The sequence below is a fragment of the Dreissena polymorpha genome, chromosome 2 (assembly GCF_020536995.1).
Source record: "Dreissena polymorpha isolate Duluth1 chromosome 2, UMN_Dpol_1.0, whole genome shotgun sequence".
Classification (NCBI taxonomy): domain Eukaryota; kingdom Metazoa; phylum Mollusca; class Bivalvia; order Myida; family Dreissenidae; genus Dreissena; species Dreissena polymorpha.
Window position 1 is genome coordinate 104281520 of NC_068356.1, and position 20435 is coordinate 104301954.

The 20435-nt window shown below is 39.2% G+C and overlaps 2 protein-coding genes across 3 annotated transcripts in view; one reads left to right on the top strand and one right to left on the bottom strand.

The window, feature by feature from the left end:
- Positions 1–20435, top strand: part of LOC127868342 (RNA N6-adenosine-methyltransferase mettl16-like) — a 31840-nt gene that overhangs the window by 4513 nt on the left and 6892 nt on the right. The window contains exons 2-7 of one of the 2 annotated variants that reach the window (XM_052410021.1): positions 3397–3726; positions 6748–6888; positions 8260–8518; positions 9116–9185; positions 9588–9677; positions 13800–13934. In XM_052410021.1, coding sequence (XP_052265981.1) covers positions 3414–3726; positions 6748–6888; positions 8260–8518; positions 9116–9185; positions 9588–9677; positions 13800–13934 — 1008 coding nt within the window. In that variant the 5' untranslated portion in view covers positions 3397–3413. The remainder of the gene's footprint in view (positions 1–3396; positions 3727–6747; positions 6889–8259; positions 8519–9115; positions 9186–9587; positions 9678–13799; positions 13935–20435) is intronic. The other variant, XM_052410022.1, reaches the window with a different exon arrangement.
- The window catches only part of LOC127868347 (protein pelota-like), a 50665-nt gene continuing 36738 nt past the window's right edge, over positions 6509–20435 (bottom strand). The window contains exons 13-14 of the transcript XR_008044088.1: positions 8361–8501; positions 6509–6843 (exon numbers count right to left, since the gene is read on the bottom strand). The gene's annotated coding sequence lies outside the window, so the exon portion shown is untranslated. The remainder of the gene's footprint in view (positions 6844–8360; positions 8502–20435) is intronic.

Consider the following 20435-nt stretch of genomic DNA (forward strand, 5'->3'; position numbering starts at 1 on the left):
AACATGGTCACCAGGGCAGGGGTGGGGCATTTTTCCTTATATGGCTTCATGAATCTTCATTAAACTTTGTCAGAATATTTGTTTTAATGATATCTTGGATGTGTATGAAAATGGTTCTGGTCTGTTTAAAAACATGGCTGCCAGGTTGTTCACTAGTCATGAAAGTTGGTAAGAATATTCAGGGCCCTCAATCTATCAAATCTGCGGCCGAAATTTGGCCGCAGTCCCCCACCTGAAAAGTATACTTTTTTCCCCTTTTTGGGGGAAAAATTCCCCGTCAGATTAAAAAAAAACACAAAAAAAACAACACTTTTTAGCCGGATTTTTTTCGAAAAAATCTCGGCTTATAGATTGATGTTGTCGGGCGGGCGGGGGGGCGGGCGGGCGGGCGGGGTGGCGGCGTGCTCGAAAATGTTAAAGTTCTTATTTCATGGTATAACTTTGGTATGCTTGGACCTAGAGTCTTCAAACTTGACATGAAGGTTGGCCAGGATTAACAGATGACCACTGGTCATTTCAAGGTCATTCATTTGAAGGTCAAGGTCACTGTGACCTTCAATATAAAAAATGTTAAAGTTGTTATAACTTTGGTATGCTTGGACCTAGAGTCTTGAAACTTGACATGAAGGTTGGCCATAACTAGTTAGTAACCACTGGTCATTTCAAGGTCATTCATTTGAAGGTCAAGGTCACTGTGACCTTGAATGTAAAAATGTTAAAGTTCTTATTTCATGGTATAACTTTGGTATGCTTGGACCTAGAGTCTTCAAACTTGACATGAAGGTTGGCCAGGATTAACAGATGACCACTGGTCATTTCAAGGTCATTCATTTGAAGGTGAAGGTCACTGTGACCTTCAATATAAAATGTTAAAATTGTTATAACTTTGGTATGCTTGGACCTAGAGTCTTGAAACTTGACATGAAGGTTGGCCAGAACTAGTAAGTAACCACTGGACATTTCAAGGTCATTCATTTGAAGGTCAAGGTCACTGTGACCTTGAATGTAAAAATGTTAAAGTTCTTATTTCATGTTATAACTTTGGTATGCTTGTACCTAGAGTCTTCAAACTTGAAATAAAGATTGGCCAGTACTAGAAGATGACCACTGGTCATTTCAATGTCATTCATTTGAAGGTCAAGGTCACTGTGACCTTAAATGTTAAAATGTTAAAATGTTAAACCACAGACTATCATTCAAGCTTGGATCATATTTATGTGTCCAATCTATCTGCTAGAACTGGTGTGATAGAAACCTTTTGGAGTGATCATAAGGCTGTCTGGATTTCTGTGTAGGTATGTGAAAGCAAAACAATAAATAGTATTATTTCATCTAAGTTTATTTTCTTACATTTGATAATGAAATTGATGGAAACTTCAAACAATATGTTACTAATTTGCTAATAAAAAAATTGAGATCAAACTTTCCTAATTGTCAATTCAAGTTCATATTTGTGACCTTAAATGTTATTGTTGTTCATGTATATGCATGCATTCAAAACATAACACAAGGTTTGCTCATGCCTTGAAAAGTACTTACATTTCATTTTGACCTTTGAACAATATTTCAGTAATTTAAGTATTGCATTGACAAAAACACGAAAGGTACTTTCCTGTCATTTAAATCAAAAATCCGGCTTCAATGCGGTCATCTCCGACCGCGGAAATCTTGTTTAAAGATGTGTCTCATGATTATTATATCTCAATTCTATTTCAATTTAATCTTGTTAAACATACTTAATTATGAAAAAAGAAATGAACATAGTGCAAACATGTACAAATGTAATAATGAGAGAGTAATTAAAAAATCTCCCAAAAAGGGAAACACCGCGAAAATTCCCCCTCGTGAGGGTAGCGACCCGCTTCCCCTAAAATGGATTGAGGGCCCTGACATTTTGTTCTAATGACATCTTGGGCTGCACAGAACAGGTCAGTTCCTTTGAATCTCAGGTGAGGGACTTTGGGCCTTTCAGGCCCTCTTGTGTGTGTTTTTTTGGGGGGGGGGGGTGTACTAGAATGGAAGGCTACTAAAGCTTATAATAAGAAATACATGTATATATATGCTTTGTTAGCTTGATATTACATCTTATATGAATATGAACGAAAATGAAGTATTTTTTATTTTTTTGGCGAACCCAATACAAATTTGAGGGTCGGCGCCGATTTGGGAGACACGGTCGGGCCACCGGAAACGGACCTATTTTTTTTTGGCCTACAGGGCCCTCACACTACTTTGGGGGAAGGGGTCCACAGCCCTTAGGAGGGGGAATTTTTGCGGCGTTTCCCTTTTTATGTCCCCCACTATAGTAGTGGGGGACATATTGTTTTTGCCCTGTCTGTTGGTCTGTCTGTTGGTCTGTCTGTTTGCGCCAACTTTAACATTTTGCAATAACTTTTGCTATATTGAAGATAGCAACTTCATATTTGGCATGCATGTGTATCTCATGAAGCTGCACATTTTGAGTGGTGAAAGGTCAAGGTCAAGGTCATCCTTCAAGGTCAGAGGTCAAATATATGTGGCCAAAATCGCTCATTTTATGAATACTTTTGCAATATTGATGATAGCAACTTGATATTTGGCATGCATGTGTATCTCATGGAGCTGCAGATTTTGAGTGGTGAAAGGTCAAGGTCAAGGTCATCCTTCAAGGTCAGAGGTCAAATAAATGTGGCCCTAATCGCTTATTTTATAAATACTTTTGCAATATTGAAGATAGCAACTTGATATTTGGCATGCATGTGCATGTCATGGAGCTGCACATTTTGAGTGGTGAAAGGTCAAGGTCAAGGTCATCCTTCAAGGACAGAGATCAAATATATGTGGCCCAAATCGCTTATTTTATGAATACTTTTGCAATATTGAAGATAGCAACTTGATATTTGGCATGCATGTGTATCTCATGGAGCTGCACATTTTGAGTGGTGAAAGGTCAAGGTCATCCTTCACAATGTCAAGGTCATCCTACAAGGTCAAACATCATATAGGGGGACATTGTGTTTCACAAAGACATCTTGTTGGGGGATTTTGTTTACTTACTCTCTCATTATTTCATTTGTACATGTTTGCACTATATTTATTGCATTTTTCATAATGTTGTATGTTTGAAAAGATTAAATTGAAATAGAATTGAGATATAATAATCATGAGACACATCTTTCTATAAAAAAAAAAAAAAAATTTTTTTTTTTGGGGGGGGGGGGAATTTTTCTCTTCAAAAGGGGAAAAAGTATACTTTTCAGGCGGGGGGACCGCCGCCGAAATTCGGTGGCAGATTTGATAGATTGAGGGCCCTGGCCTAAATCCGCTTCCAAAGAGGATCCTTAACATAAAATTACACAACAAACAAGGATATTTGTAAGATATCTTAAATAACTTTCTGTATTTTTTCCCTTTAAGAACAACTTTATTGAACTATGGCCCTCAATAAGTTTATGCACCCAAGGAACAAATATAAAAGTAGAAAACCGGATTTTAAAGAACTTGCTGCAAAGTATGACTACTTTCAAGATGCATCCTCTACAAGTGAGACTGGTAAAGTTACAATAGACTTTAAGGACCCAATAGCTGCCAGAGCTCTTACCAGGGCCTTGCTGGAGCACGACTTTGGCGTGAAAGTTTCTCTGCCTCTAGACAGACTTATACCAACGGTACCTCAGAGGTTGAACTACATACTTTGGCTGGAAGACATAATTGGACAGGAGACCCCTGCTCGTGGAATAGATATTGGTATGATATGACAATATGATAACATCTAAAGATGCTTTGTCAAAAAATACTATTGCATTCCAAACAACCTGTGCACTTCTGTTGATCTGACTTGACTGCAGTACAGAGGTCAGTTATCACTCCTATACTTGTGGGCTGAACTGATCTTTGTTAAGGCTTAGGTTTTGTGCTGCTATGCAGATGTGAAATCGCTATGGATTAAATTGGATAAAGTTGCTCATTTTTAGCTCATCCATTTTAAAGTATTTTTGAAAAAAAAATATGAGCTAATGTCATCACCTTGGCGTTGGCGTCCGGTTCAGTTTTGCGTTTAGGTCCACTTTTCTCATAAAGTATCAATGCTATTGCATTCAAACTTGGTACACTTACTTACTATCATGAGGGGACTGGGCAGGCAAAGTAAGATAACTCTGGCGTGCATTTTGACAGAATTATGTGCCCTTTTTATACTTAGAAAATTGAAAATTTTGGTTAAGTTTTGTGTTCAGGTCCATTTTATTCCTTAAGTATCAAAGCTATTGCTTTCATACTTGCAACACTTACTAACTATCATAAGGGGACTGTGCAGGCAAAGTTATGTAACTCTGACTGGCATTTTGACAGAATTATGTGCCCTTTTTATACTTAGCAAATTGAAAATTTTGGTAAAGTTTTGTGTTTAGGTCCATTTTATTCCTCAAGGATCAAAGCTATTTCTTTCATACTTGCAACACTTACTAACTATCATATGGGGACTGTGCAGGCAAAGTTATGTAACTCTGACTGGCATTTTGACAGAATTATGTGCCCTTTTTATACTTAGAAAATTGAAAATTTGGTTGTTTTGTGTTTAGGTCCACTTTATTCCTAAAGTATCAAAGCTATTGCTTTCATACTTGCAACACTTACTAACTATCATAAGGGGACTGTGCAGGCAAAGTTATGTAACTCTGACTCACTGGCATTTTGACGGAATTATGGGCCCTTTATACTTAAAAAATTGAAAATTTGGTTAAGTTTTGTGTTTGGTCCATTTTACCCCTAAAGTATCATAGATATTGCTTTCATACTTGGAACACTCGCAAACTATCATGAGGGTACAGTAAAGGACATAACTCTGGTTGTCATTTTTACGGAATTATGGCCCTTTTTTGTCTTAGTAACTTTGAATATATGCTTAAATTTTGTGTTTAGATCCACTTTACTTCTAAAGTATCAAGACTATTGCTTTCAAACTTCAATTACTTTCATGCTATCATGTGGGTACTGTACCTGGCAAGTTGAATTTTACCTTGACCTTTGAATGACCTTGACTCTCAATTATTAAATTTTTCTAAAATTCTTAATTTATGATTAGATTTGATTGATACTTTGACATAACAACTCTTACCTGACATACCACAATAGACTCCTCCCAAACCATTCCCCAAGCCCCCCCAATGCCCCACCCCCCAAAAGTTTTGTTTCTTCTTTAAGATCATCTAATAAATATGACCACCACACCCTAACACTATACTCCCCCCAATCCAACCCCCCCCCCCCCAATTTTTGTTTTTATTTAAACACAAATATTTTTTTGTATTATTTTATTTTTGAAATACTGTCCAACCATCCCACCCAAGAATCCCCCACCAAAAGAATTTTTTTTTGCATTTTTGGGAGAAAATGTAATAAATGACCACACCCCCACACTATACACCCCCCCCCCCCTCCACTTTACCCCTCCTTCCTTTGTGATTGAAATTGAGATAGGTTCCTTCACCTTTTTAAAAAAAATAGATGAGCGGTCTGCACCCGCAAGGCGGTGCTCTTGTTATGATATTGGAAGGTGATTGCTTTTTAAAAATGTTTAAAAAATAAATATTTATGCCCCCCTTCGAAGAAGAGGGGGTATATTGCTTTGCTCATGTCCGTCTGTCGGTCGGTCCGTCCACCAGGTGGTTGGCAGACGATAACTCAAGAACGCTTGGGCCTAGGATCATGAAACTTCATAGGTACATTGATCATGACTCGCATATGACCCCTATTGATTATGAGGTCACTAGGTCAAAGGTCAAGGTCACGGTGACCTGAAATAGTAAAGTGGTTTTCGGATGATAACTCCAGAACGCATATGCTCAGGATCATGAAACTTCACAGGTAGATTGATCATGACTCGCAGATGACCCCTATTGATTTTGAGGTCACAATGTCAAAGGTCAAGGTCATGGTGACCTGAAATAGTAAAATGATTTTCGGATGATAACTCAAGAACGCTTTTGCCTAGGATCATGACACTTCATGGGTAGATTGATCATGACTCGCAGATGACCCCTATTGATTTTGAGGTCACTAGGTCAAAGGTCAAGGTCACGGTGACCTGAAATAGTAAAATCGTTTTCTAATGATAACTCAAGAACGCATACGCCTAGGATCATGAAACTTCATAGGTAGATTGATCATGACTTGCAGATGATCCCTATTGATTTTGAGGTCACAAGGTCAAAGGTCAAGGTCACGGTGACCCGAAATAGTAAAAGGATTTTCGGATGATAACTCAAGAACGCTTTTGCCTAGGATCATGACACTTCATAGGTACATTGATCGTGTCCCGCAGATGACCCCTATTAATTTTCAGGTCACTAGGTCAAAGGTCATGGTCACAGTGACAAAAATCGTATTCACACAATGGCTGCCACTACAACGGACAGCCCATATGGGGGGCATGCATGTTTTACAAACAGCCCTTGTTAAAATTGTATTTCACCTGTTTGACACCTTTAACTCCAAATAAATGGAGTAAATATAATTGACAATTGGGAAATAAAATTCAATACATGTATTGTATCCTTATAAAACATTTATTTTCTTAAATGTTACAGAATACCATGGCAGGATTTTGATTATTTGCTTGTATAAGCTTTGCCATAATGGACCACAAATTTGTGCATAATAGGAATGCAATACTGCTGGAGCAACTGGTGTTTTACTTTTTTATGGAATTTCTATGCAGCTTATTTCAAATGTGCAATCTAATACAAACAAAGATCATATGTATCCTAGGTTCAGGGTCCAGTTGCATATATCCTCTGCTTGGCTGCAGACAGAACGGATGGTCCTTCTTGGCATCTGAGGTAGATGATGAAAATATCCTCTTTGCTAGAAAAAACATCGAGCAGAATGCCATGGGAGATAAAATAAAAGGTAACAAGATTGTTGTTTGGAACAGAATAAGTTTCAATGCTGCAAAGAATCGTACAAAAAGGTAAGTATTTGTAATAGTATGCTACTGCCTGAATAAGTCATTATTGAAGTGTTTGAAAACAGCACACAATAATGCACTATCCCTATTATACGCTGTATATAAAAATGTTATAAACAAATAACCATACTGCTTCCTGAATGCTCTATTTCAAATGCTGTTGGGTTAAACCATTGTTTATTACCGGTATACATGATAATCTAATAACCGTAATTACTCTATGTTTTCGGACACTTAAAAATAATTTAAAAAAATGTAGTGTCCGAAAACTTAGATCTGAAAAATATTCACAAAATACGGGTGTCCGAAAACTGAAGTGGCTGAAAATAGCGTCAATTGTATCAACGACTACGGGTAATAGCACACCCTTGTAAAATACCATACTGTGTAGTATAAATTACAGTTATATATGTTTGCACTGCATTTTAAATGCTTAATTTATTTGACAGAAAGATACTACAAGGTTGTACTTTGACCAACATGTTCAAAGATGAGCATGTGATGTACCGATACTCGCTAGTATGAACCTGTAATTAACGCAATAAAAAAAGCAAACTATGAATTCTTTGTTTGTTCATTTCCGATAGTTGTTGTCTAACACCTTCCATTGTTCGTAAAACTTGCAATAGGGTGCATCACACTTTGAAGCGTTTAGTATTTGTCACAGTTATTTTACTGAGAAGGGGTAGTACCATTGCGGTAGATAATTAAACTGTTAATTACCCCTGGTAATTGTCATAACGCTTATGCTATTGAACTTAGTGTCCGAAAACATAGAGTAATTACGGTATTATTAATAATGGATGAAAATCCGTTTGTCATTTAAAACTCATTTGTTCAATCATTTTCACGGATAACCAATGTGCAGTGTTTGTGAAGCGCAATAGAATATTTTAATAATAATTTTTGCGCTATATAAGTGACATGTATTTGTATTTGTATTATTTGTCAGAAAATATAGACTCATGAAAAATATTTATTTTGGTTAAAAAAGGGGATGTTCGAAAACGTATCCGGAAACTTGAAATAATTACTGTACTCACTTTTCCATTTACTTTTTATGTGCAGGCTTTGCAGTACTTTCTCAATTTTCCAGTGAAGGTTTGAAATTAAGACTGTAGACTAATATAAATTATTGTTGAATGTCCACATTTTGCCCTTTTTACCAATTTGTCAGATTCAAATAAAATGATCCATCATGTGGAAAAATAAAATAAATGCTAAGTGTTATCCTAATTTTCCTCGTATAATGCAGAATGTTTTTCTCAATTTGTTAATTAAATGCCTCAAATGCCTATTTCCGTTTCCAACAGTTGTCAAGGTTACCGAGGACACTCTGCTGCTTGGTCTGCTTGAAGGCAGCACAGAAACTTTCGACTTTAGCATGTGCAACCCTCCATTCTACTCAGATCACCTTGAGGCCCAGGGTATCACTACAGCTCGCAGTGATGACCGCTCAGACGCAAGCTCCATATCCACTGCAAGTGAGGTAGAGAGTATTGCCTGGGGTGGGGAGGTCAGGTTTGTCTCGCAGATGATAGAAGAGTCCTTGCAGCTGAAAAACAGGATCAGGTACGTGTACCGGGTACATTAGTATAACTTGCCTATTAGTAGTGTAAGAAGATAATTGATGTTGTATTGATGCAATCATCAGAATAAGCATGACCATGCACCATTTATTTTATTTCTGTTGGACGTAAAAAGAATGCTACCATCCATTATATAATTTTGAGTAAATCTGGTAAGAAATTGATATGTGAAAGGCTTAAAAGACTTAATTATTTTAACAAGTGTTGATATGATATTATTTCCATACCTGTAGGCTGTATTTATTATCTTATTTTTGGCAAACACTTTTTATGCATACAGTCTAAAATTAACAAAAGGTACATAGCATATTGTTTTTGGTCTTTCTGGTCTGGTCTGGTCTGGTCTGGTCTGGTCTGGCCTGGCCTGGCCTGGTCTGGCCTGTCTGTCTGTCTGTCTGTCTGTCTGTCTGTCTGTCTGTCTTCAAGGTCAAAGGTCAAATATATGGCTTCAAAGCAGCGCAATAGGGGGCATTGTGTTTCTGACAAACAAATCTCTTGTTTATTATTTTTAGTTCACTATTAATTTGAATGTTAATTACCTTTGAAATGATTGATCCATACCTCAAACTGATTTTTCTAGAGTCTACACAAGTTTACTTGGCAAGAAAAATAGTGTTCAAGCTGTGAAGGATTTTTTACAGAAAAAAAAGGTAATCCTATATGAAATACAATTTTTATTTTCTATAGATATAATTTTCCCTTTTATGTGAATAATATAGTTAAGAATTAACAATGTTCTTCAAAATGCTTATAACATGGAACAAGCTCTATAAATAAATCAAGCAAACTAAAGATGTTTTCCCCATGAAAGCTCATTTTTTAATGCCTTTATTACAATTAAAAAGCAGGATTCAATGATCTCTCATAAATTGGGTTGTTTATCTAAGTGTCTTTGCTTTTGCTTGTCTGGGTTCTCTTGTCACATTGTTTGATATTCATTTTGGAACGCTTGCAAGAATCCAAATTTAATGTTTCTTTATCAACTCCTATATCAGGTTTTTACATGGTAACTTAACAACTATATGTGTTGTGTGCTCATGTCTATTCTGAAGGTTCCGAAGTTTGCCACTACAGAGTTCTGTCAAGGCAAAACTATGAGATGGGGGATTGCTTGGACATTTGACACCACTGTTGTCTTCCCGGTATAACACGTAGTATAGTTTTACTGTTTTATTAACATGCACCATTAAACTTAATTTATCCTGTCACATGCCTTTAAATCAACCCGATAACCAGGTAACCTAATATCCCAAAAGATATTAGGCTAGATGACCACGTGACCTCAAATATCCGTCAGTTGCTCTCCGCGCATGCGCACACCTGTACTATTTTCTATTAATAAAATATACTTGTTTTCAATTAAAAATAAAAAATACATGTAAAGCACTGTTTGTTTAAACATTATAATTTTAATAGCATAATTTCGTCTTTTTGTATTGAATTAATAAAGATTGACTCGATTTCTGTGTTGTTTAACAAGATGGAAGCTAGCCTAAGTGTTTTGCATGACGTGACGTAACAATGTTTTTGTTCGCGCGTGTTTTTTCCCATATTAAATATTTAAACACAAAATACTCGAAAACTATATATTTTAGAAACATTTCAACGAATGTGACAGGATAAATAGAATAATAGGTTGATGACGTGGATGGAGAATGGTTATCTGGCTCGTCGGAGGATCTTATCGGGTGAGCCTAAGGCTCACCCGATAACTTCCTCCGACTTGCCAAATAACCATTTTCCATCCACGTCACCAACCTATTATTCTCTATATATATTAATTGTGGGCATGCCCTACCTTTATTTGTTTTAAAACTGTACCATGAGTGTTGCTAAAGGTACTTGTTCCATAATTCTAATGTGATTTTGTCCCAATACAGCAAATACTAGTAGTTGACTTATTAATTTCACAACTTCAATTTTATTATAGTGTTAGTTTAACAGCTGCAATAACATGATAGTTTATACTACATTTTTGTTTCCTCAATGAGAGATGCATTGAATTTTATCTATTGACAGTCACAGTGGTGGAAAAGATGTACGCAGGGCCCTCAATCTATTAAATCTGCCGCCGAATTCGGCGGCAGTCCCCCACCTGAAAAGTATACTTTTTTCCCCTGTTGGGAGGAAAATTTCCTCCTAAAAAAAAATAATTTTTTTTAAATTTATTTTATTTTTATTTTTTTTAATAGAAAGATGTGTCTCAGGATTATTATATCTCAATGCTATTTCAATTTAATCTTTGCAAACATACTAAATTATGCAAAATGCAATGAATATAGTGCAAACATGTGCAAATGTAATAATGAGAGAGTAAGTAAAAAAATCCCCCAAAAAGGGAAACGCTGCGAAAATTCCCCCTCATAAGGGCTGCAGACCCCTTCCCCCAAAGTAGTGTGAGGGCCCTGTGTATGTCTTGTTATTTTAACATCAATTTTTTAAAACTCAGGGATCACTATAATCTTCAGTTAAACATTGACATGTTTTTACCATTCACAGTGTTCAAAATCAAATTTGGGGCAGGTATTCGTCCCCATTTCCAATGAAAAAAGTTTATATTTCACCCAAATGGGACCTCATAATTCCCAATTGAAGATTGCAAAAAAAGTTAAAACAAAATTCCTTTTTTGACCTCAACAAATAATTCATCTCCAATCCAGCTCTATACCTGTAACCATAGTAAACATAGTATTGAAGACACTTAAATTTTCCATTTTAAAGCATTTCTTTGCAAAACCACACTAATTTCCCAATTTTAGTCAACAAGCCACAATTTTCCCAATCCAAAGGGACCTTGCCCCATTCCCAAAATGGTGAAAATAAAACCACTGATTGAGGTCCATGTGAGATAATGCATCTGAGTTATTCACATTTGCTGTCCATTATTGTACATCTCCATCTTTGAATGATTCTTTGCTCATTTAAGCACATAGTTGATCAAAGATGGATCTTGAAAATGTTTTGGCCGAGTTTGAATCTGGATAACATCTTTCCAAAAACTAGGTCACCAGGTCAAATCTTAAAAAATCCTTATTGCAACTTTAAAGGCCACATTTAGTACTCAATCTTGATACAACTTGGTTAGTATGTTTATCTTTGCTATGTTAAGGCTGAGTTCGAATCTGCATGATGTGTGTCTAAAATTTAACCCATTTATGCCTAGTGGACTCTCGCATCCTTCTAAATTGGATCAATTTATTTCCAAAATTAGGGATGTCTTGTATATTTATTTCTATATTTAGAATATTTCTTACAGAAATTCCTTTAAGCAAACAGCGCAGACCCAGGTGAGACGCCGCATGATGCGACGTCTCATCTGGGTCTACGCTGTTTGCCAAGGCCTTTTTTTCTAGACACTAGGCATAAATGGGTTAATATCGCCTGGGCAAATGTTAGAAAAACCTTATTCCCTATCTACAGGATCAATGGGGTTCACAAGGGATTACACATGGGCTGAGCAGATGAGAATGAAAACACATCGCTAAAAACTTAATTTTTGCAAATATCTCGAGTTATTATGCTGATACATTAAGATTTAAGAATACATTATTGCAGGGCTTAACACTAACTTTTTTTTTTAGCTAGCCCATTCGGGCTAGTAAATGCAGAACCTACTAGCCCTGACCAATCTTTCCTGTGCCCTGACCAAAGTATTATCAAAACCTTTATATTTATCATTTAACTTGTATTTTCTTGTGCGTGGAGATGCGCAATTATGATTCAATCATTCTTATTAGCTTGCCTTACTAATGCTAATGAATTCAATATTCAGCTACTTAAGACATCTATTTGTAATCTTTACGCCATTTCGGGAGAAATTTCCTTGTTGTTTTTTTTCCCTCATACTTTCTCTTACTTTACTCCTTCCCTTTTCTTTTCGTATCCGAGGAACCCTCATCCCCACCCGTAAAGCCAAACTTAAACAACGACATTAACGTTAAAAACCTTTTTACATAGATTGCCGCGGTTGCCGTCTGACAACAAACGGGAATTGAACCTTAGGTGTTGCAAAATAACAAATAATGTGTTATGGTAGTCGTAACAATTGTACAAGGTTAACTCTCTACTAAAAGCTGGGATTGACCATTAATATTAGTTTTGCTAATTGAATTGCGTAAAAAAGATATTCAAAACACTTCTAATTGATCAAACAATTAAAATTATTTAAAATTGATAAATAAATAATAATTTTATATTAACTTTGTGTTAAGTCGAGTTTTATACCTTCATTGATCCTGGACAATCCTGGGCCATCCGGGCTTTTAGTTTGAAAGGTATTTTTATCGAGAAAACACGTCACTTCAAGGAAACCAATCAAAACCGTATATATCGGAATTATGTTTAAAAATAGGTACTGACGTGTTTTACCAGGAAAACCGCCGGGGATTTTCTGAATTGTCGGCCTCTTTTTGATTGCAATCAGGGGGTTCCAAATCTATTTAGAGTTACAATCTGTTTGTAGTCTCCGACTTCAATCTGGGATTTAATTGTCATCTGATCATACTGTATAAAGATTTTTGCATCTTTCAAAAGCTTATTTAAAATGCAGTTTATTGATATAGAACACATAATCCCGCCCAAAATACACACGACCGGTCGGGCATGTTACTGGGACATTGGCAAGCCCGGACCTAGGTACAGGCAGTGAATGTCGTTCGGACCTGCCTTAGTGTTAAGCCCTGTATTTAATTTGCATGGAAGTGGTGCCAAAATGTCAGTCGCACACAGCACAACCATGTATATGAATTCATTTCACATCTATTTTTGTCCAAGAACACGGGCTCGTTAAATAAAGTTATTCTGATGTTTTTCACAACGCCATAAGCCGCTTAAATGCCTCATCTTTAATGCACTAGTTGAAATTCTTAAGAAGAAAATGTTTTAAAAAGTTATTTGGAAAAAAAGCACTACTTGCCGGTGTATTTACATCCATTTGTGAACCCCATAAAGTCTCGTGATCCTGCACCCTGTATCTAGTTGTCAGATTTTTTACCCTACCTTGATGAACCTTGGTAAAATCTTAGACCAATCTTATATAACCACTATAAAAGCCAAATGTATGACTCCATCTTGATGTAATGTAGTCGGAATGTTTATCTTAACAATATCAAGTTCATGTTTACACCTTGATGAAAAAACATGTCACCTGGTCAAGTCTTTTACAATTGGTGTACCTTGAACTCAGCTGTACACTCAGCATGGCCCTAATGTCTTCAACATTTGCCAGGATATACTGAAAGTGTGTCTCTGTTTGCATGTTGCAGAAATCTGCTTTCAAAGAGCAGAAGAATGCCAAGCCCCCATTGGTCTGCAGTGTACAGAGAGGAGCTGCGGGCCTGCAGGAATACACGGTTCAGACATACATCTGGTTCCTAAGGAAACTAGTGGAAGACCTCAAGGTATAGCTGCCCTAAACTTGTGTTGATATCCAGTCAATAACTTAAACAAGTAAAACTTTATCCTCGTGAAACTTTGTAATAATTTTTGTGGGCATGATAGATGTCTTGGCCAAGTTTAATACTAGTAACCAGCCAGATTGCTAGAAGCAGTTCTATGTATGAGTCGTGTTATGAGAAAACTGGGCATAATGCATGTGCGTAAAGTGTCATCCCAGATTAGCCTGTGCAGTCCGCACCAGTCCATGATTAGCCTTTGCTTACTGCACAGGCTAATCTGGGACGACACTTTACGCACATACATTATGCCCAGTTTTCACAGAACACGACTTGTATCAAATCATCAGTAAACTTGGTAATAATTTTAATATCATAAATACGTTACCTGTTATCTCTAGCTTACCCCTTTCCAAGGGAGTTATTTCATCCGGAAAATATTCAAGCGCTGGGAATCGTCCACCTCTATAAGAATCCAAATCAGGTTAAACATAGTACAATGCAACCTAACAGGAAATCAAGAACCACAACTCATCTTTCCTTTCCGGATAAAACCATGTGCACGCCTATTTTAGGCTCAGGACTTATGTGTTCTTTTCACTGTGTTTTTGGCGGAGTTTAAAAGGATAAAGTTTATTTATCTTTTATTTGTATCATTCGGTTTATATTTCTATACTTTTTGTTGCAGTAATTGTCATATTTCTGCTTTTGCTGGGTTTCTTTGTTTGCATCGTCGCTCATGTACATGACGTCATGAGCACGTGAACCACGAGGAATTCGTGCCTATTCCCCAATAAGTAATTGAGGTCAATTGGACAGCGTTCTTTGTGTTTACATTTTGTGGTTTAACTTTTTATTAGAATTTATAATCATTAATTTGTTTTTTTTGTAGGTTCTTTCTGTTTCTTTTATTTCAGAATGAACTTACAGGATAGAGGTTCTTGTGGTCATATCAAAGCAAGGTGGGATTCCCACGATACTTGCTTGGCATGTACCGGTTGCACATTTAATAACAAATGTGCGGTTTGCGATTTGTGGGCTTACGACGTATGGACAAAAGCAGGTCGCCGGAGGACGTCGATCAGCCGCAAACGCAACGAACCTCCATCCGACGTTGATTACCCGGTGACTCCACTGGTCAAGGATGACCAGCGGTTTTGTCAGTCACCGGGTACCGGGCAAGATGGTGTTGTTGTCAGTCGATCGTCATCAGATCTTATGACTCACACCATGCATACCGGCGACATTGATCATGGAACGACTGGATCAATGTCAGACCACATGGCAGCCGCCATTCTACGGTCTTTGTCCGGTGACGTAACCGGTCATAATATGACCGGCCGGTCACCGGTCCGGTCCGGTCCGGTCACCGGTCATGTCACCGGTCCGGTCCGGTCATGTCACCGGTCCGGTCCGGTCACCGGTCCGGTCACCGGTCCGGTCCGGTCACCGGTCCGGTCCGGTCATTGATGTCCGGTCCGGTCACCGGTCCGGTCCGGTCACCGGTCCGGTCCGGTCCGGTCACCGGTCAACAGTCATCTGTTGGGCCTGCCACCGATAACACAAATCGCCGGTCAAGAAGAACTCGGTCTTCATCATCGGCGTATTCTTCTACATCCGATTCGTCGTCGAATACATCGTCTTCATCAAGGAGTGGACATCGGACACGCTCTTCTTCGTCGAGCAGTTATCATCGTCGCGGCGCTCATAAGCGATCACGTCGTCACTCACGGAGACGGTATTCCAAAAAATCTCGATCACATCGCAGCCGATCCACATCTCGACAGCGCAGCCGATCCAGATCTCGACATTGCAGGAAACGAGGACGTCGGCAACGTTCACGTAGACAGCATCGGACTTACCATACGTATAGTCGTTCACCATCGTGTTCCGTTATGGAATCGCATGTTTCCATGCCAAATGTGTCGGTTCCAACGTTGACTGCCACACGTATTGCATCTTCAGGAGCTCATCTCACTACTACGGCGTCAGTGTCAACACCACGAGTATCATCTACAGTATCTAGTCGTGTACTCCCTACAGCTACCCTGTCGAATCCTGATACACTATGGATACAGAATTCAGCGGGACATTTTGTACCGGTCAATGCTGATAATTTACCTTCTTCCGGTTTACATTATCAGTTTACTGACGTCGGGGATGATCATTCGCTGTTACCAGACAATTACAATCCGGTACAAGATATTCTCACTTCTGTTCCTGCTGATTCTATACAAACCGCTGGTGTTGTAGAGAGTGAGGCTGATTCAGATGCAGAATCTAATGTTGAGACGGATCAATATTTAGCTCCGATTGGTCAGATCTATGAACTGATGTTTCGTACTCTTGGTGAAGATTACTGTCCAAGACCTGCTGAACTGTCTTCAAATGCGACGATTTCTGTGACAGAACAACTTTTTCGTACATTTGATCCCAACAGGGTTATTAAGTCGACGGCTCGTCCTGACCCACGACTTCCCATTGGTTCTACTGTTCTATCTGTTCTTCAATCATTTGAATCAGCTAATAAGACTATTCCAAAACGAGGAGAAACATGGAAAATTCCTAAGGAACTAGCTGATCCAAAACACCAGGAAGGTAGTAAAAGTTACAAACCTCCTGTACCACATGCAACATCTGGGTTGGATTTTTCAAAACTTCCGGTTCCAGATCCGGACATAAGCAAGCTATCTCTTGTAATGCCAAGTGGTTCCAATTCAGTTTCTGTTCCGTTTTCAATGTTGGAAACTTGGGAAATGAGGGAACGTAGATCATTAGGTTTGACTAACCAAATTGACTTCATGCTAGCGACAATTTTACAAATGGTGTGTGATTGGTCGGAATCTGTTCCGGAGGAACTCCGTGATTTGTTAATTCATCTCTCACGGACCACACTTGCCTTATCTCACACTTCTGCTTCTTCAATGTCCGAGATGCTAAGGATTCGTAGAGATCTTATCCTTACTTCTTTACCTAAAGATTTTCTGTTGGAACCTGGTATGAACTCGCTCAGAACAGCTCCTCTCACATCAGGGTTTCTTTTGGTGGAAGGATACAAGAAGCAATCACAGCTGACAAGGATGACCAACTTCATGCTTCTTTAGCTAGAAACAACTCTGGACAACGCCAAGGGGTCTTTAAGCATCCTGCTTCTAGGCCACCAGCAGTTCCAGCATTCAAGACGGCTAAGAGAAATAACCTTTTCTCTAAAAAGCCTTCTTTTAATCCACGGTCAGGTCCTAATAGGCAGTCTTCCTATAACAGACCTTCTTTGTCACACAAGTCTTCTAATAAAGATTCTGGGAAAAAGGGCAAACCCAAGCCGGGACAGAGGAATTTCAAACCTTCTACCGGCAGGGGCGCACCTCCTGCTTATCAGCCCTAGGTCCCTTCCCTTTCTACCGCCACAACCTCCGATGCCGGAAATACCAGTCGGGGCCAGACTTTTCCACTTCTCAAATCGATGGCTTCAAATTACTTCAGACGCATGGGTTCATTCTCTTGTGACAAAAGGCCTGACTTTTCAATTCAAAAAAAGGCCTCCACTTTCTCGCGTCCCTATAGAGCTGGTATCTCGGCATCCACATATTCCAGAGTCCATTCTCGGGCTCTTGGAAAAACAGGCGGTAGAAAGGGTTCAAGATCCTTATTCTCCAGGATTTTACAGTCGTCTTTTTCTTGTTCAAAAGAAAAATGGTTCCTGGAGACCAGTAATAGATTTAAAAGTGTTCAACATGTATCTCCTCAAACCAACTTTCAAAATGGAGACTCCTTCTTTCATACGGGAATCCATCAAACCCCTGCACTGGGGGGTGTCTTTGGATCTGGAAGATGCTTACTTCCATGTTCCTATACATCCCAACTACCGAAAGTACTTGCGATTCGCCTTTCAAGGCCAAGTCTACCAGTTCCGGTCTATGCCTTTCGGGTTGGCGACAGCCCCACGAGTTTTTACCAAACTAATGTCGGCAGTCGGATCACACCTCAGAGTTCACGGGATTATTCTTCTTCAGTATTTCGACGACTGGCTCTTACACCAGCTCGATCGTCAATTGCTTCTGTACAACCTAGAATTCTCTTGGAAGGAGCTCCTCTCGTTAGGGCTCCTTCTCAATGCAGACAAATCAGACCTCATTCCTTCACAGGACTTTACGTTTGTGGGAATGAATTTCTTGACCCACATCAATCGGGTCAGAGTGTCTATTCAACGTATATCAGACCTTCTGATGAAGGTCAACTGGGTTTTGTCCCAATCTCATATAACAGCTCAAGAATTCCTCTCTCTCAACGGTATCCTGAGCTCAGTAGCAGACTTTGTGCAGTTGGGACGTCTCTTCCTACGTCCTCTTCAGCACTATCTCTCAGCTTGTTGGAAATGGTCTCCAGGCAATCTATTAACACAGATTCCAATCCTTCCCTCCTTAAGGTCTCATCTTCAGTGGTGGCTAGACGAGGAGACTCTGTTGGCAGGAGTACCCCTTCTTCCCCCGCAACCGTCATTATATCTAATAACGGATGCGAGCAAGGAAGGGTGGGGTGCTCACCTGGAACCTCTCAGTCTGATAATTTCAGGGTTGTGGTCTCATCAGGAATCTCACCTTCATATCAACAATCTAGAAATGCGAGCAGTATTTCTAGCTGTATCTCATTTCCAATCACATCTTCGAGACTCTTGTGTGATGGTGTCAACAGACAACACATCTGTGGTGGCTTACATCCAGGCACAGGGGGGAACACATTCTCAATCCCTGTATCTGGAAACCAGAAAATTACTTGTTCTTTGCAAAACACTCAACATTCATCTGCTGGCAAAATATATACCAGGTCGCCTCAACGCCCTGGCGGATGGTTTGTCTCGCAAACACCAGTTACTTCCATCGGAGTGGACACTTCATCAAGAAGTGACCAACCAGATCTTTTTCAAGTTCGGTTATCCCCTGGTCGATCTATTTGCAACCAGACACAATCACAGACTTCCTCTGTATGTGAGTCCAGTTTACGATCCAGCAGCGTGGGCAATCGACGCGCTTTCGTTCGCATGGGACCAACTGGACGCTTACGCCTATCCCCCACCCATTCTAATTCCCCAAATATTGGGAAAAATCAGGGTGAGCTCTTGCAGGATACTCCTGATTGCCCCTTGGTGGCCCAGAAGATCTTGGTTCAACGATCTTCTCAGTCTCCTGTACGATTATCCCAGGAATCTTCCTCACAGGTCAGATCTTCTGTCTCAAAGCGGCAGACTACATGCGGACCCAAAAATGTTCCACTTACACGTCTGGCCGTTATCAGGCAATCTTTGCAGAAGAAATGTTTTTCTGTCAGGGCTTCAACCCTCGTTGCTTCGGCAAGGAGAAAATCCACCAGAGCAGTCTATGATGCTCGTTGGAAACTCTTCTCCAATTGGTGTTTTCGAGGGAAAATTAATCCCCTCAATCCCTCTGCTAGACGAATAGCGGATTTTCTCATTTATCTTTTTGATGATAAGAAACTTTCTCTTAGTTCCATCAAAGGATACAGATCTATGATTTCGCATACATTGGCTTTCACTAAGTCTTCACAAGTCTGTGCTGATCCAGCTATTTCAGAACTTGTTCGAGCTATGGAACTTAGTCGTCCTGTATCTCGTACACTTGCTCCTAAATGGGATTTAGCTTGTGTGCTTGGTTCCCTTATTAAGGCTCCCTATGAACCTCTTGATCAGGCTTCATTACAATTCCTAACATGGAAGACCGTTTTCCTTCTTACTATGGCTTCAGCCAAACGGAGAAGTGAAATTCATGCTCTTTCTATCGAGGATAGTCATCTTCGTTTTGACTCTTCTGATGGTTCTGTTACATTGTTGTGTCAGTCAGGATTCCTTGCTAAAAATCAACTCCCCTCTATGGCTTCCAAACCCTTCAAAGTTCCAAGTCTATCTAGAACTTGTGGACATGAAGATGATGATAGACTCCTTTGCCCGGTCAGGGCTTTGAAGTTCTACCTTAAAAAGGTAAAGTCTATTCGAGGTTCTCGCAAGAGACTTTTCATTCCATTAAAAGGGGGGGGCGATGTGTCTGCGGCTTCTATTTCTCGTTGGATAGCCTCGACTATAAGGAAAGCTTATTCTTCTCTTTCATCGAGGGATTTATCCCTGTTTAAGATAAGACCGCATGAATTAAGAGCTCTTTCGGCTTCGTGGGCTTATATTAATCAGACCCCACTATCTGAAGTGCTTCAAGCTGCTTTCTGGAGGAATCCGACCACCTTCTCCTCTTTTTATCTTCGTTCTCTTGAGTGCCAACAAGACAATTTGTATAAGTTGGGTCCTCTTGTAGTGGCTCAAACTGTAGTTTCTTCTATGGCGTAAGTACACTGGTGCCATCCGAGAATTAAGTACTATACTGTACTAACAAAGATTATAAGAGGACTTGATTCTACTATCTCTGGCTGTAAACCCTCTATATGGGTTTTGCTGTGATGGGAAAAAATATGCGAACCTTCCCGCCGCAGCTGCAAAATCAGCTA